Below are 18055 nucleotides of genomic sequence, written 5' to 3'. Positions count from 1 at the left end.
CAAAATGAGTTAATTTTCCTACACAAATTTTATGTTATGTAACTGTTTACTCTTTATATACATTTACTTGGAAAGATATACTGTTACGACTGCTATCCCTGTTGGGTAGCCAGAGGCATTCTCAACTGTCGATGTTATGAATTGAAACATTTTTTTGTGTCAGCCAGGTTGGTACTCTCGACCACCTGAGGGTAAATCTGTGTAGAAAACTACTACCCTGAATTACACCACTATGTCACAAAGTTCTTATTCAGGGTGGTAAACCACTAGACCAGATGGTTTATAAGTACTATAAATGTAATGGTATATAATATAGTATATACGGAAAAGCCCGCCTCTTAAGAACTTCCCTCTTCTTGTAGTCTGTGAAATAAATACTACCTACAATAAAAAAAGCATTGGAAAACAACGTGTGCAATCTTGTGAATAGCAACTAACATTGACTGATTGTTTACTTAATTTCACTAAAAACGTACTAGATTATACATGTAGTCCCATTGAAATTAGCGAAGACAAAGTAACAAAGGAATGCTGAGATTTATTGAGCATGCAGTGATGTTAAAGGCTTTCCAAACAATTGCCTAGCAGCAGCCGGCCGCGTTGTGTAACCAGGCGTTAACTGAGGATATAGAGCTGACCTGCCTTTCTCGATGCCACCACGTCGTTGGATAAATTATATTTTATAAACTCAGGCCTTTTTCTATAAAGTATTTATAGATGTAACAAAAAATATTAGATAACATAATTAATGCACTAAAAACTTAGTCAGTAGAGAAGAGGGACAATGATGGATATACATATAGCTTGAAAAGTTTAATTAACGGCGATGTAGTGTGGTTGTATAAAAAATATGTATACGCAACTGTAATCGTTTTAATTTACAACTTTAGCCCCGTGTATTCCATAATTGCTCAAGTACTTAGGTACTGTGACTTGTGACCTGATTATCACAATTCTGACAACGACTGTAGAAAGCGTTAAGCTGTTTTTGTATCAGTACATATGTAAACAGCTGCTACTTCACCTTACCTTACCTTGAAATATTAACTAAATTTAAATAGCAAAGAATTGATATTTTCTGATGCTTTTCTTAAACTATAGGAGTGATCCAAACCGCAATAAATAGTAATGGAAAAGTTTGGGGGGAAGTTTCACGCGGTGCCCGCCTTGAAACAATATTATTTATTTTATTTAGTTTTGATTATTCGTAGTAAATAGATCATGATGGAGTAACTGACATAAGGTCATTCTATCATCCTCTATAGTACTAGAGACCGTCAGCTCAGGAGTTTTGTTACAAACGTTGTGACATGAAAATTATATAATTACATATATATATTATCTATATTGTTTGTTAAGTGTGAGTGCATTTTAATCGAAATTGCATCTAACTTGTTTTAACTGTAATCGCTTAAACTATTAGTACATCATTAGACGCTATTTACAGTTTGAGTTTATCTAATATTGAATATTCACAAAAGTAAAAGCATAGAACAACGATAATATGATGTAATACTTGAATCTAAACCAGACGATGATATTTACTATACTAAAACTATACTATACAAACAACACAAAACAACACTATACTATACTTTATAAATAGAAAAAATTGGATAGTACTACCAATAATAACTCTCTACTATAAACGGACGAATGCACTTTTATATAGATTGATTATAAAATCGTGATTTTTACACTAATTGTCTATATAAGCATAGTAGCTATTATTTATGGAATTTTCGTGATTGTAATCGGTTCACTAGCTATTTATATCTAAATTTATAATTTTTATGATTCCTGACTTAAGTAAAAATATACAATAACAAGATTTTGATAATGAGTAAACAGTTTTGTCAATATCACACATGTCCCCTGAATATAACTAATTAACAGTCACTTGTATAATTATGATCTCAATTAAGTTGAAACAATAAGTGTCTTTAATCACTTCATTGTGAGTATTCTGGATTAATTACTTAAAAACGCCACGGCAATTAGTCTGCAGTGTCACATTAAACAAAAGAATTATTTAAAGATTTAGAAGAATCGTAAGACACGACATGAAAAAATGCATTAATTAGTGACACGGCTAAAACGGGAAAAGCTCGAGATGGATGTAAATCTATAGGAAGTTCAAAGCGTAACACAAGTGTTAATGGCTAATCGGAATTTTTTAGAAAAATACAAACTGTTTTAGAATTTAAATAGCTACGTTTAAAATTAAATATTTTGTAAGCTTGGATAATCTTGGATAAAAATCGAATGTTAAATTTGCAACAATGCTTTATTATTTGCTAATTTATAATTACACAAATAAGTTATGAATGAATTTTAAATAATTTAATGAATATATAATAGACATTTTTTTATATATATCTTGGCACATAACAGTCAATATATATACAAGTAAATTAATATAACAATATGTTAATAGAAATGACCAAACAGTGCCGAAACTTAAACAAAACTTTTATGTTTAGGATAATAATATATGTATCTTGGATGAACAAACCTATGACTGAATCATGGGTCATCCATTATACATGAGAAAGAATTATCGAAACAAAATTAATATCTGTTAAAAAAAAACACTGCAACCTTGATCCTCCAAAGTAAATCTAAATTGCACCTAATGATCCATTAATTATTTTGTCCTTTCAAGCATTCAACTTAAATTTATAGATAGGACCTAAAAATAAGAACAATAAAATTTACAAAATACAATAATCTAATAAATTAAACCCACTAAAGAACATCCTACGCATTATACAATAGGTGAACAAAATTCGGATTTATGTACTCGTATAAATATGAGTAATCAATTATCATCCACAAAAAGATACGTAACTATTTCTAAGAAGAATATAGAAAGTAAGGAAGTGATAAATAAAGTGTGGGAGTGTCTGTGCGTGATAGGATTCCCGGAGGTGCTTTGAAACGTTCCTTTTAAGAGGATGAAATTGAAGAGTTGACGACAGAGGTGTGGATAATTAACAGCCAAAAATAGATAGTAGTGCAGTCTCAAAGTTAAATAAAATGAATCATGAACTTACAAAATTATGCAATGTATTACGTTCTTCAAAAAAAATAATAGTAATTAATACTTAAAGTTAGTCATGTTATTTAGCGTCAATCGTATTAAGGATTCAATATTTCCTAATTTCAAGAGCAGTTTCGCCTACGTTTATGATGCACTTATGTATACTTTCTTTCATTCAATGAATAAACCCACGCGAGTATATTGACACGAATCATGACTGGTTTCAAACGAAGGCGGAAACTTCTGTGTTTTTATTGTTACGTAATGAAAGATTAACGAGCAATTCATATTCAAGTATATAAAAATACTGATGAATTATTACTATAAAGTGAGCTGATAGCCCATTACGAAAACTGTTCCGGCAGTAACTGGTGATCATATTAGTGGTATTTTAATGTGCCAAATTTTAAATATAATTACAGTTTATTTTCCTTAATATACTTGCAACTGAAGAATATAAAAACGTCAGTTTTCACAAGACATAATAGGTGTTTTTGTATATTCACCGACGAAATCGTATTCGTAAAAGTTAATCATTAGACAAAACTTTAATTATAGTCCTTTTTATAATTAATAAAATTACGAATATAGAATTCTACAACCAGAAAAAGTAGCCATAAAACTACATATGTACTGTCATCGCTTTCCCGTATTATTTCAAAATAAGATAGTATTTTATTATCATTTGTAATTTACAAATAAAAGTTATGTCATTTCTCGGATATTCATATCAAAATTGCTTATTCGTAGGTACCATATGCTTCAGAATAGTACTTCTTATTTGTTTATTCATTTTATACATACAAATATAATAAATTAATAGGAGGTAATAAGACAGTGACAATATTAGGCAGCTATGGCTAGAGTTGATAAATAACTTGTTAATAATTTAAAACCAGGCCTACATATTTATTAAAGACTCATTTATTGCATAACATTGCTACAAATCTATACAAATAAATAAAATTGACGTGTCTGTTAGTACTTTCTGAAGTGTTTATTTATATATATACGATACTTACATAAAATAATATATATGAGACTGACATAAATATTTTAAAAATATTATTTTATGTTCTTGCCAATCTCTGAAACGGCTGGACCGATTTTGACGGGTCTTTCGCTCGGAAATAGCTAATGTTATTTTAGAATTTTTATTTATTTTATTAAAAAATAAAGTTAAGTTTTATGCGGACGAACTCCTTTCGCTCTCCTTTTACATATCGTTCACACATATAATTCATTATATCTTCGGCATTCACTTCCGATATTTTTCATCCATATTAATGGATGAAAAATATCGGAAAAAAAATATATTATACATTAGTATAGCAAAATATTTAAGAGTTAAGACAAAATAGGGCGTTAATAATAAAGTATACTATACTATATAGTACTCAATTGGACAACATATGCTAGGTACCTAAAACGAATAGAACTCTTAAATTCATTTAATAAATATTGTTTGTTTTTCACAACCACATTTATCTAAATACATATATTTACAAATACAAAAAGCAGTATAAATTCAATGAGTGAAACTACTTCATATTAGTGTTGCTAAATCGGTATCTTACATAACTAGAGTTAGATGTTACGATGTATCGATGTAGGTACCTATTTTCATTTGACTGGTTTCTTGGTTATTTTGTTAATCCAATGAATATTTATATGATTTAGAAATTACTACAGCACATAATTTTAATTAGGTGGATAAAATAACAATCACGAATCTAGATTAGGAAACTACTTTGAATACAAAGAATGGATCTTAGTATTGAAAATATCTAAACTAATATCTCGGAATCGGTATTCTATTTTATATCTATTAATATCTGCGTATTTTATGACAATTGTGTGTGTGTGTGTAGAGGACAATTATGCATATATATCGGTACATATCAATTCGAACAAAATCGGCATTGATTTACTAGTCTATTCTAATACTATAAAGAAAGCAAGATTTGATATTTCATTTGTATGTCATGGATAAAAATAAAAAATAGGTGATCGAATTAGATTTTGTTTTTAATATTTCATAAGTATTCATTCATTCATAATTTAAAATTTGTCGCTCTTTTACAACGACAAGAGCTCCTCTTGTCGTCTTCGACGATTTTCCAACATGGTCGTTAAATGTTGATACGACACGACTCAATTTTATCTTCAATAGAACAAAGTAAATAAAAAAAGAGCTATTAATTTTCGGCAATATAATATATTCAATTGCTGATGAATACGACGGTATAGCGATAATTAGTGAAAGAGGTGATGCCACCCACGTAGACCATTTTAGATGCCACATTGATCATAAATGGCAGTGCGCTTGCACATCCGTTGTATGACAGACACTTTAATGCGTTTATGTCGATAACGTGACACCAATTGTTTGATGAGAGCAAACGTTTATTAATGGATTACTTTTGTTTCCTTTTTACTATTATACTCAATACAAGTGGCAAACAAACAATTTCAACATAAACATCGACGTTTACTACTGCACATACCTATCCGAGTGAATGAGATGCAAGGAATACTGTGTTATTCTTTCTTATTTATTTTTAGTTACCTAAGTGACAGATGGTTATTTTTAAAGTTTCGTGTTTAATATATATTATTTATATGGTTAACCGGGTCTTAACACAAATAATTTTATGGTAAATAAAGGTATTTACCTCTCCGACGCCGCGACGTTTAGTGTGAAATAGTTTTGTTTACCAATAAATTATTCGTATTTAGACCCGGTTAACGGTATAAATATGTGACAGATATTTGTGTTGCTAGCCTGGATAATACACACAGCTTTACATGTTTAGGGCTATCCTTCAGTGAAACTGTAAAGGCCAACTGCGGCCAACCGCATTAGAATAGCTCAAAAGAAATTATTTGTGTGGATAATTTCGTTAAATTTTAATTATTCTTTGTGTAATTGCTAGTTTGTAAATCTTGTTAGTGTTGGTTTCATATTATATACACATTGAATCAGGCAATGTTTGACAATTTAATACTATAAAGGTCAATTGTAGAGGTTGAAAGGAAGCAAAAAGGAGTAGTATTAAACTTTACCTAACCTTGGAAACAAATATAACTTTAAATATGTGTTTTTGGTCTTAAAATTTGCATAAAATCTTAATGCATATGTCACATATCCTTTCTTGTTTGTACCCTGTTGTATTCGTAATGGAGCAATTGAATTAATCGTAAAATTTGGCAAACAAGTCGACCTCAACACGGTTCTTCCTGGAAACCATCATGAACCAGGAATTCCTGGTGAATTTGTCATGGGCTAACTAACCCGACACCCTTGCCAGCATAAATCGTTAGCGCAGGCGTGTGTAGCATTCCATTATCATCAATAAAAAAAAGAACTATACGAGCATCTACAAATAGATACTTGTAGTATTAGTAGGTACTTGATAGGTTTCTTTATAACCCGGTCAATTAAATAATGTACATTCTACATTAATAAATGATGAACCCAGAATGGTTATAACGATATGTATGTTCAAGCCGGCCACCAGTAGAGCATTATAGGATAAGTCAGGTCAGTAATAGTAAGTTATCAAGTGGCTGAACCGTGGTGGGTGATCTCCATTACTACACTCTACTTGGAATATCTTGCCACGTAAAAAGACTCGTGAGATGGTTTCTACTGGCATTTTTTTATGACTTGTAAAGTCATTCAAAAATGTAGTTTGCGTACCACATTACTATAGCCAGTGTACTATCTCACATGTGGTATGTACTTACTACATGATTATAATATAAATTTCTAAAGTTTGCTACCAGTTCATGTCATATTATACATACATTTAAGTTACACATTTATGAAGCGGTTTCTAATCCGCTAGAGAGTTTTAAAAACTAGTATTTATCCACTTATCGGAAGCTTGCCGCAACGTATTTACTTCAAGCAGACACTAAACATGTTATGTTGCAATACTATTGGGTAAAAAAGGTATTCCAAAGAAAATCAATATTGAATGCACAGGTGCAAACAAAATGTAATGCGTTGCAATATCTATCTACACCAATTTTAGTAGATATATGTATATATTTACAGTAGAAATTAAATCCAAATAAATTAATACTAATAAGACTGGGACGTCGGTATACACAACTAGCCGAATTATTTATATATTTTAAGATTTTGTTCGACTAAAATTGTTGACATTAGTGTGATAACATTACGACACCAATAGGAGAATAAATGTGTCCGAAACAGTCAATACATATCTTCAAAATTAAAAATATGAAATTAATCTATCAAAGGAATAACTATATTTGAAAAAAATGTAACTGAAACATCGTAACATTTATATGGGACTAACTGAAAGAAACCATTTCGTTTGCATATAGTTCCTAAATATTCGTCCTCCTACACACAATACACAAAGTAAATAGTATTAGCAATCCCTTTCTTTTTTAGTCCATTAAAAAAATAGAAATAACTTGAATCAGCTAGAAAACAGAAGTTGCAAGTTAGCAAAATTTAAAAACATGTTAAGCCTCATTTCTAACATGACATTAATTCCTGTATTAGCATATAGCTGTATCCATATCTATTGTTGTGTGTTATTATAAATACAACATTTAACTGAGAGAAGAATAAATTTTTACATGTGTATTTATTATAAAGTGTTAATATTTTTAAATAAATATATATTATAAACCAAAAAAAATTAAACTAATGAAAATTGGAACGCAGAACTAGCAGATAATATTACTTATCCGTGTACTACAACCATTATTTATAACTAATATTGTAATAAGTACCTAATTATAAAGTTTTTATTTATACTATAATAGTTTAATTAGTCTACATTGTAAATTATTATACAAGTAGACGTACTACGTAGTTACGTACTTACTTAATTTACATTAAAAATTAATTTTAAAGGCTATCTGTATTACCTTTAATTCTTCTATATTCAGTAAGAGTAATCCATTGATTCTTCTTAAATTCCGCAATATCACTGCAAATGTTCAGTTCACTTGAGAACTTTTTCCGATTGATTTTTGAATCAGGTTGAAACAGTGACACTAACTTATGGAGTGGATTCATTATCACTAACACTTTACTACCCTTAAAGGTACAAAAAGTTCAAATATTTATATAAATAACATATGGTAATATATCATTCAATAATGAGAATTTAACAACAAAATGTACAGATATAAACTAAAAATTTAAAAAAACAAAAATTTACTAAAGTCCGTTACATCAAAAGAATGAGTTGCATTAAACACGAGTACAGAGGATTGTGAGACGGTGACCGTTTTTTTGTCGTCACCAGTCCGAGGCGCGTGCGACAATGTCGCCCGCCGATCTTTGCCTATTACGAATCTACTTTCTTCAGCTGCAAAAGAGCTTTCATTGGTTACCGTTCACCCTGGATATAAAAGTCAAATGAGTGTCGATATTTTTAAGCGAACTGCATATTTTAATGTAGGATTAAGTAATGACGTGATTTAATAACCTGTACATATTTAATATGAGGTAATACAACATTTTATATAAAGACGTAAACATTTTCTACTTTTTAAATATATCCAAACACGATACACGACAATAATAGGAACGAAAATACTAGGGACAGTATTGTTAGTTATATCTGTATAATTAAGTAATTATATATAAATATATGATAAGCATATCACCCCATGATCATTGAAGTAGTGACAACTACTACTAGACTCTTTCTTATTAAAAAAAACGCTTATATTAGTTTACAATAAAGTAATTTTATTTGTAAAACCGATGACTTTGTAACTTTTCACACGTTACCAATAAATGTTAATTTTTTTTGTTATATTCTTCCAAACAATTCCATAAATGAACAGAAACTTCCCAATCAAAAAGACTAAAAGTCGTGTCCGCGTGACAGTATGTAGTCAGTAATCTATTCCCGGCAGACTAGCTACAGTGCATGCTAGCACATGGTGCAAGACATTTCTTTTCTTATGGTAATTCATATTTACAAAGTGACTCCCAATCTGATGGTAAATGTTAACTATCGCCTATACACAAACATCAACAGCACCTTGGTCATCACTATATCATGTGACCCCTGTGATATCACACCTGGGTTGTCATGTTTAAGGATTAGGATGTAATGCTGTTTTAACCTATAATTGCACTACCTAATCTCATCCTACAACAGAAATACAGCTTACAATGTAATATGCTTAGGCTGTTGAAATAGGTAATATAAAGGTATGCGACTTTTTACAAACTCTAACTCGTTTTTAATATGCAAAAGAGATTATTTGGGTTTGCGCTTGGTTTTACCTCAGCTGATGGGAAATGAAGGCTTGACTTAGCATGTAGCGCGCTTACCCATCTATTCACCATAGACTTGATCTATTAGTAGATAAGCAGCGTCAGGTTTAGAACTCGCTTACAGGCCAACGAAGAGTTTACTTTTCATAAAGCAGTTTAATTCTAAATTCAGGCTCATTATAAAAATTCAGAGATACTCGTCATGCTTGCAATAATACCGTATAAATTAGTTACTGTGCTGTTGTAATGACTGAAACATAGTTCATTGACCTTAAAAATGATATTTTTCAACCTAATCCACTCTGTATGTTTCAATTTAAAAAATGTTGGTTTAATTTAATACATACACTACAATAAATTTCGATTACAATAAATTCATAATTAATGTACATATACATCATATGTATTTTTTTTTGTTTTGAATAAATTTTCACCATGAATATTCTTATAGGGACTAATGGGAGATTAATGGGAGCGAAATTAAAATAAATAAATGATATGTTTGGAATTAATTATTTAGTTATCAACTGATAAATTATCTGAATAAATTATATGAAATCTAAAAATAAAGAATACAATTAAAGGCAACTTTTATATAAACTCTTCTCAATTATACAATTATATGATAGTTATTTAAAATCTGAGCATTTTCTTTTAATTTTAATTGCGACTATTTTTTATATCCATCGTAAATCTCGAATGAATACGTAACATGAGCAACGACGAAATTATGGCATTTCAACTTTCTTTTTTTTTATTTTTTTTAATTACATTAATACATACAATAAAAAAAAAACATCTAAAAGTTAATTGCTATTATTGTCCCGTATCGTACCCGGCTTAAAGGTTCCCATAACGCTCGCAGCATTTCCACGTTGAATTGCTAGGGAAATTGCTTGCTTTTTTAATTAGGTCTGCAATATTAATAATTTGTAACATTTTACGTTCTGTATCTGTACATCGGACATTGTTAAGAAGATTACAAAACACATTATAGTGAAGCTATCTCTCTGTTTGTCCTGACTACGCAGCTAATTAAATAAGAATCTATTCAGCACACATGATAAATAAACACTTATTTGGTATGCTCACAAAATTTTCTTTTTATACCACTGAATTCCAAAGAAGCTAATAGCCCCTGGTAAAAAAAATAAAGCAGTACGTCTGCATTGATTTTAACGGATAACGGGTAAGGGAACCAGCACTTGAATTGGTAGCGTATTCCATTCTATATCATACCAGCGTTCTACCTCGACTTCGCAGGAATGAACAGTGTATATGACGGAGATCATATAAAACGAAATCTTCCGAGAGAAATAATAACGCAAAACATTTAGTAAATTAAGCGTCAGGTTGATGTTCGTAGCTGAAGTACAAGTAATTTAATTAGTTTACAGTATTATTTCTTCTGATATCAAAGATTTAGTTTATAGTTTGTTTCTCACCTAAGAGTATTGATTCGATCTTTAACCACGACAAGAATTGATTCAACCCAACGCCACATTTCAGTGCTTTAGAGAGTAGATAATTCAATTAATTTTATATTAGTGTGTAATATTCTCTATATTTGGTCCCTCTAACTAGTCGTCTGTGTACACCTCAGTTTCATCCTATTTCAGTCGCCAACCAGCTTGCTTTCTATGCTATATTTCAGTTGTAGGGTATTAAGCAATGAAAATACAGGGTAAGAGTATATTATCCTGTCTGACTATAATCCTCTGGAATGGCAATACATGCGTGTTATCACAGACGTCCCATGATAACATGATATCCGTAGTGCTGTTCATATATGTATATACTAAAGGTAGGCGAAAGTTTACGTGTATCAGGTTGGCCGTCAGTTCTTTTGCATTCCAGTTACTTAAAAAATAAACAATATGGCACCTTAGTGAACCCTATGTCAATCCATAGGGTTCACTAAGATGGGTTCACTTTTGCAATAAAAGAATCATCGAAAATTGATTATTACTTATACCGCCTTCGTTGATGGTTTAAGCGGTGGGGAAAAAATATTAATCCCATCAAAAACATAAATGTGAAATGATAGCCGAGTTTAATATTATGATATATGCCTTGATTGTTCACTTCTACGACAAAAGAGGTGAGATCTAATGGGTGCCAAGTTCAATGGTCTGTCCTGAAATGTATTTCTAACAATATAAAATATCATTTCTTATAACTTAGGATAATATACTGTAGCCTAAGGTCTGACTTGGCCAGTTCTCATATTTGGTATTATTACTTTCGATTGCTAGTTACTAATAATAATAAAATAGGAACCGACAAGTAACATGTTTAGAACTTGCGAAGGCTACAGTATATTTCGTATATGAAAACTAGCCAAGTTAGACCTTAGGCTACAGTATATTATCCTAAGTTATAAGAAATGATATTTTCTATATTTTCTTGAAACTTTTAAATGTTTGAGTATCGAAGTGCGCTAAATATTGAAACAATAATTAATACCAAATCTCAGTTAATAACATAATAAATACGAAATTCGACTATACTCTTAGTTATAAGTACGAGTATATTTTAGACAGAATCTGAATTATAGCAACTAGTGTTTACCGCTCAATGCAATATTTGAAGTTTGCTAGTTATCGACACTGATGTGAAGGGGTCAACGTAGATTGGTAATGATCGACGTTTTCATACAATATTACTTTCGTCCAGAACAAGATTAGATATTTTCGCCAGGGATCAATGCCAATTGGTGGCTATCGACGTTTTCATAGAATTTTAGTATTCGTCCAGTATAAGTTGAAATAGAATCAATTAAAGTGAAAAATTATAGTAAAATGATAACAATTTACCAGTTTCAGATTTTTTCCTTTATATTCACCTAATTACCTATCTGCATGCCAAATTTGAACTTCCTAGGTCATCTGGAAGTGGGTTATAATTTTGATCTATAGTTGATCAGTGATAAAAATGACGATTTTTGGACATTAATATATAAATAACCGTTTGAGATATGTTTATGAAATTTGGAACACATATTTATCTCGCAAATCTCAATATATGAACCAAATTTGACAGGTTTGTGTGAAAGAGTTTTTGAGTTATGAGGGGGTCAAAAGTGGCTCCAAATGGTTCGTGTAAATATACACACGGTGCTGCTTGCCAGTTTACTTGAAACTCGGCTTGACACGCTACCGCGTGTCTAGATACAAAAATTTTATGTTCACAAGGGACTAAAATGTCCTACATTAATAAATGATTTTTGGTTTGATTTGATTTGTTTATGCTGGTGGTGCTCCAGTGGATGATAATAAAATTAATATGTGGCCAAGTCAATCAGCTCATCGTGGCAAATTCAACAGGAATTTATTACAATTTCCAAGGGGTAGCGTGTGGAGGTCAACCTGACATTGCTAGCAGTAGGGTTATTAGTCGACATTGCTAACAATCCTCTTGCCCCGTTGGTCTAGTTTTGGATCTACAAAGAACAGTCACATAGAAAATACAGTCGAATTAAAAGATTTTGTCTCTACACGTGACATCTATAACGTAGAGAAGAAAATAAAACTCAGTGGTGCCATCTAGTTAATAATATGAGAACTAGATAGCACCACTCATCAAATGTCCGGCTACAAAAGCAGATGGCGCTACTTGAAGAAAATATGTGTAACACAATCCTATCCTCTCAATAGATGGCGTTAGTATCCAAATAAGACTGTATAGTCATCTTTAATATTTAATAAAGTCGCATAGCTTTGTTACGGTTAGTATTGAATAATAGATAATACAACTAACTATTAATTAGATAAAATATCGAGTGTATAGTCAAAATTATTGAATTTGTGCGCTTGTATTAGTACGCAATATCTATTACAATATATAGGTATTGTACGCAATATCTGTTCAAACGAGGAACGAGCCGTCAAATGTACTGACATTTGACATTGATTTGCACAGGCAAATATAGGTATGATACCTAGGTACTTTGAATAATGAACACTGCATATGAATAATGATTCCGGTATGTAAAATAAAAATATGGTTGCTGTCTGTAAATAGGAATGACTATTTAGGGCGAACTTTATCAATACCAAATTATTGAATAATGGTTATCTGTTAATCGGCTTAACTGATTTGAATGTGCTTTTTACTAATGTATTGTGGTAATCTTTACTTAAAATTTTGTTCCTGTATTCAAATCGGTTAACAAAGGAAACTATTGCTTTTCCGTTTAGCGTGATTACAAAGTCGTAGTCTAAACTAGTAAAATAATACAGTTGTTAATAATCTAAACAATAACAATCTATTATACTCTAAAAATAAAATCGTTTAATCCTATAAAACGGCCTATCACTGTTGTCTCCTAGAATCTCAGATTCACTTTTTTATGTTCTGCTTTTAGAACCCTCATCTAAAAACTATTTTGATTAAAGCAAGATAATATCCATTAAATACTATAACCACGCTGAACGAACAGTATCGTACCCATCAATTTCTGTTCACGTCAATATAATTGCTTATGGTCACTAACTTACCTTTATTGGTAGGCAAAGTCGTCGGCCGCTGCGCAGGTGTCCGGTGGGGGGCAGGTTTCCGTGGCGAGGGAGGCGGAGCGAGGGACGTGCGCGCGCGCAATGACACAGGTGACGCAGACAGTTTTTGAACCACACCATTTTTCTTAGCTGAAACAATTTACACAGATCTGTTAATTTAATTTACAAGTAGTGTCTGTACTTTGCATAGACTCTAATTCTAGGCTACAATCTACAGAACTATAATTAATAAATTAAATGCGTGCGATCCTGGAGCCACGATCTTTTAATCAAACTTAAAGTCAAACAACTTCCAAACCGAGGAGACTTTCTATTCCTAAATCATTTGACTGCCAATAGAAAAAAATCTTTGAGTTAAATATTAATTTGATGTTTAGTATATTAGTAGATTTTAAATATGGAGGAAAATTTGCTGCGATATTATTTTTAAAATACAATCTTTTCTCTTTCAAGTTTTCTTTCTTCATGTTTTCTTCATCGAACCTTAATACAACAATGAAGCATAGCACAAGATCGAACCAGTTCCAATTTGACACACTTTTAAAAGGACAACCGTATGCGCAGGCGCTATTGTTTATGCCATAGACAAAACTTACGTAACTAGTGTTACGAAACTCGTGTCGTAAATAAAGTAGTATTGTTTGTAAGGATTTTTATTTGCAGTCCGTGACTGTGATTAAGTATATTGGAAGTGGCTCACTGTACTATAACTAAAATTAACGTTTATCATCATTGCCTTGCCTTTATCTCATTATTATATTAGCAAAAATGTTTTTAAATATATAAAGTAATGATCAAATCAGATATTGTCTCCATCTTATCGAGTGGGAATGATGATTCAACAATTTCCTATAATCGTTGAACTGATTCCGAAGTTTATTCGCTCCAATGACTATTTCGTGGCCGTACGCTAACTGTCTACTTACAGACTCGTTGTAGATATCCAGTCACTTGATTTCCTTCCTTGTTGATGGTAGCACAATATTATGTAATAAACCTACGAAGTTATCATCCATACTGATCACTATCAATTTTCAATACTTCATCGAAAGGACCTAAAGGACGTAAAACTTCAGTAAACGTATTGGCTATAAAATCAAATTATGTTCAAATTAAGTATTTTTTAATGGACTCAAAATTTACAGGTAATGCGTAGATGTCGTGAAAATAGTGTACTATATTTAACATAACGTTAAATACAAAGAAAAAAAATCTACTCCACAAAGTTATTACTTATTTATTGAAATTTCACTGTATTTTCTTCTTTAATTATAGGATTCTTTTAAACTTTAAAGACAAGATAACCGACATTGTTTGCCGCCGCCATTTTGTATCATATAATAATAACAATGAACAACATGGTAACATACAGACAAATAACACGCTATTAACGTCACCAGCGGTGAATAATAAAACTCTTTTTCAATATGATCTGACAATATCATGTAACAACTTATGTGTTTACTCGCTCATATCATCAAGTAATTGATTTGGTCTAGCATATCACGGTATGTTTATAAAACATTGTGAAACTTATAAAATGATATCGTTTTACTAAATTGTTGAGTAATGTATGATGTTATCAATTCCACGATTTGGTTTAGAAATCCCCTTTACTTCACCCTTCACCTTATGTTTGAAGAAGTTTCTTTCTTTAACAAATGATAAGTACAAGTTAGAAATCATGTACCCATTATAAACGTTTAAGCACTTCAATCAGTGTTGCGGTATAACACCCTCTATACAGAAAACATGACGCAGTAAGTGACTCACCCTGAATATTAGGGGGTTGCGGCTGTGGCGGAGTAGGCGGAGGGCGGGCAGGGTTATTTTGTGCCGGGACGCTCTCCCGTTTCTTGCCGTTCCCTGGAATTGAAATAAAGCATTGAGTAAAGTAAATTGCCAACAAAAAATAGTTAATGTTATCTAAAAAACTTTATATTCGACTAACTTAAATCTGATGTGAACCATATTTTATCGGATTTGATCAAACGAATCTAGATATAAAATTAATCCTTCTTGTAATTATGTAAACCATATACTCGTAAATCTTAGTAATTATCCTAGTCGAGGGTGAAGGCGCAGACAAATATTTATGAAGACTATACGATATTATATTCATGTATATAGTACACCTATTATTACTTAGTAAATCTATACTCATTGTTACAAATATCGCAAAAATATAGTAAGGATCTGCTTTACAAGAATTTCTGTTTATCAATCAAAATAATACAGTATGTATGTTTGTTGGAAACGTGCCACTTAAACATTTCAATTCACGTGAGAAAGGTTCTTATAGAACTATTGTACAGAAAAAAATAAATGTTATCTCTATCTTCACGCTAAATGACTTGCATAATAGTATTTGTATCTGTAACATTTACTGCTTCGTCCATTTATATTAATATACATCTACGCTATACACGTTTAATAATATTATTAACTATTGTGTGATTAGACATTTAAGAAGTCCTGTGAACCTGTGAAGTTCCTACGGCACCGTAAAGCATGATACTCTTGTGCTGCAATTACCCTACAATTACCATAGTATATATCACAAAACTTGCATGGAAAATGAATTGCTTTTAAAGATGGAAAACACACAACTCACGAATAATTATTAATAGATACTGAATACTTTAATTGACTATTCAATTTTCTCATTACTTACTTTTATTTAGTAGAAGGAAGACAATCGAAATCGGTTAAAGAAATTAAATATTGAATCTATGGAGAACATAGAATTCAATTTAAATCATTCATGAAGAAACTTTCTAAATAATACTAAAGATATTAAAGGAAAAGTTCATTGTTTTCGTTACGACACATTGTAATCGGGCATCTATCTCTTTACATCCAACAGACGATATCGTGGGAAGACACTTGTTGCGTAAACATAAAGAACACGAGCAAGAAAAGCGTAAATAGGTAACTTTTTATCAGTTTTGTGACACGTCGCGATTGTTATCGGAATAAACATAATAATTACTTAGTCTACATAGGAGCAGATGCATCTTTTTGATACAAATTTAATGAGAACATAAACAAGGTGTCTTTATATTAATTAGATTAAATTTCAGTCAACAGTAAGTAAACAACAAGTTAGATAGCTGTTTAGTATTAATTTCTAAACTCCCTACTTTAAAATAGAAAAGGTTTAATTCGACTGTATTTATTGTACTTTAAATATTTTTCAATTTTAAATACCTACCTGTAGTTTTTTTAAATAAGGTCCTACATTTCACGGCATCTAACGTTTATTATTTATTTTTTAATACTCTCGTCACATGAATTACACGATATTAATTAAAAATACCTATCTAAATATTTCGTCTCGCATATATTTGTCATGAAGGTTACGTAACCTCGTAACATAATGCAATGCGAATTCATTATAATTTTATATCTATTTGGTTACTTTATTTTTCTATATATATTAAATGTCAATTTGAGATTACGTTACGTTAAACTAAATACACATGCAATAATAATATCCGGATGAATGGTGTCTAATGGTATGGTTTCATTGGAGCGAGATTCGTATATAAACATTATTTTAAAAAACCATGAAACAATTATATGGATGTATTAGTCTCAAAAAACTAACAATAATAGTCAGAATTTTACATATGTGAAACAATAGTATCAAAATTATATTCAGGATTCAGCCACCGATATACGGATTGGGTAAGTATACGGCGATAATATTTTTTAATAGTTAACGTACTACAAAATAGTTTCACTAAAGTACACTTAAAATTGGTTGCTAAATACGTCAGAATTTCAAAGCCTCGACCTGTACCTCGACCTCTATGCATCAATTTTAACTAGACCAATGGAATTTTATTAAAATTGATATTTATATATTTATTAGCAGACCGAGGTGGTACTTACTGCCCAGAAAAATAGCGCCACCTAACACATCCAATTGTATTTTTAAACCATCCAGAAACCTATTGAAATAGGTATATACACAAAACCACACCCACATTCGTCCAGTCATTTAAAAGGAGTTAGGTTTAAATAATAATTCTTTGTATAGAAGAATTATATATATAATTGATACCTCACAGTGCAAATGAATGACTTTTAGGTATTTTCAATTTTACTACATTAAGTAAAAATACCTATGACTATGTAAAATTAATATATTCATTCGTCTATAAGTCTTACCTGTCGCTAGTACAGTTTTATTTAAAAAAGAAAATT

General features: G+C 30.9%; 1 protein-coding gene across 1 annotated transcript in view; it reads right to left on the bottom strand.

Moving 5' to 3' along the window:
* LOC131841951 (uncharacterized) overlaps window positions 1-18055 on the bottom strand; it is an 87681-nt gene that overhangs the window by 29092 nt on the left and 40534 nt on the right. The window contains exons 4-5 of the mRNA XM_059190360.1: window positions 15617-15709; window positions 13826-13972 (exon numbers count right to left, since the gene is read on the bottom strand). Of these exons, the coding sequence (XP_059046343.1) occupies window positions 13826-13972; window positions 15617-15709 (240 nt within the window). The remainder of the gene's footprint in view (window positions 1-13825; window positions 13973-15616; window positions 15710-18055) is intronic.

This window comes from Achroia grisella, unplaced genomic scaffold, assembly GCF_030625045.1.
Source record: "Achroia grisella isolate CSIRO2021 unplaced genomic scaffold, CSIRO_AGI_Agris_v1 utg204, whole genome shotgun sequence".
In the NCBI taxonomy this organism is placed as follows: Eukaryota; Metazoa; Arthropoda; class Insecta; order Lepidoptera; family Pyralidae; genus Achroia; species Achroia grisella.
Note: the sequence above shows the minus strand (reverse complement) of the source record. Positions and strands in the feature narration are given on the sequence as shown.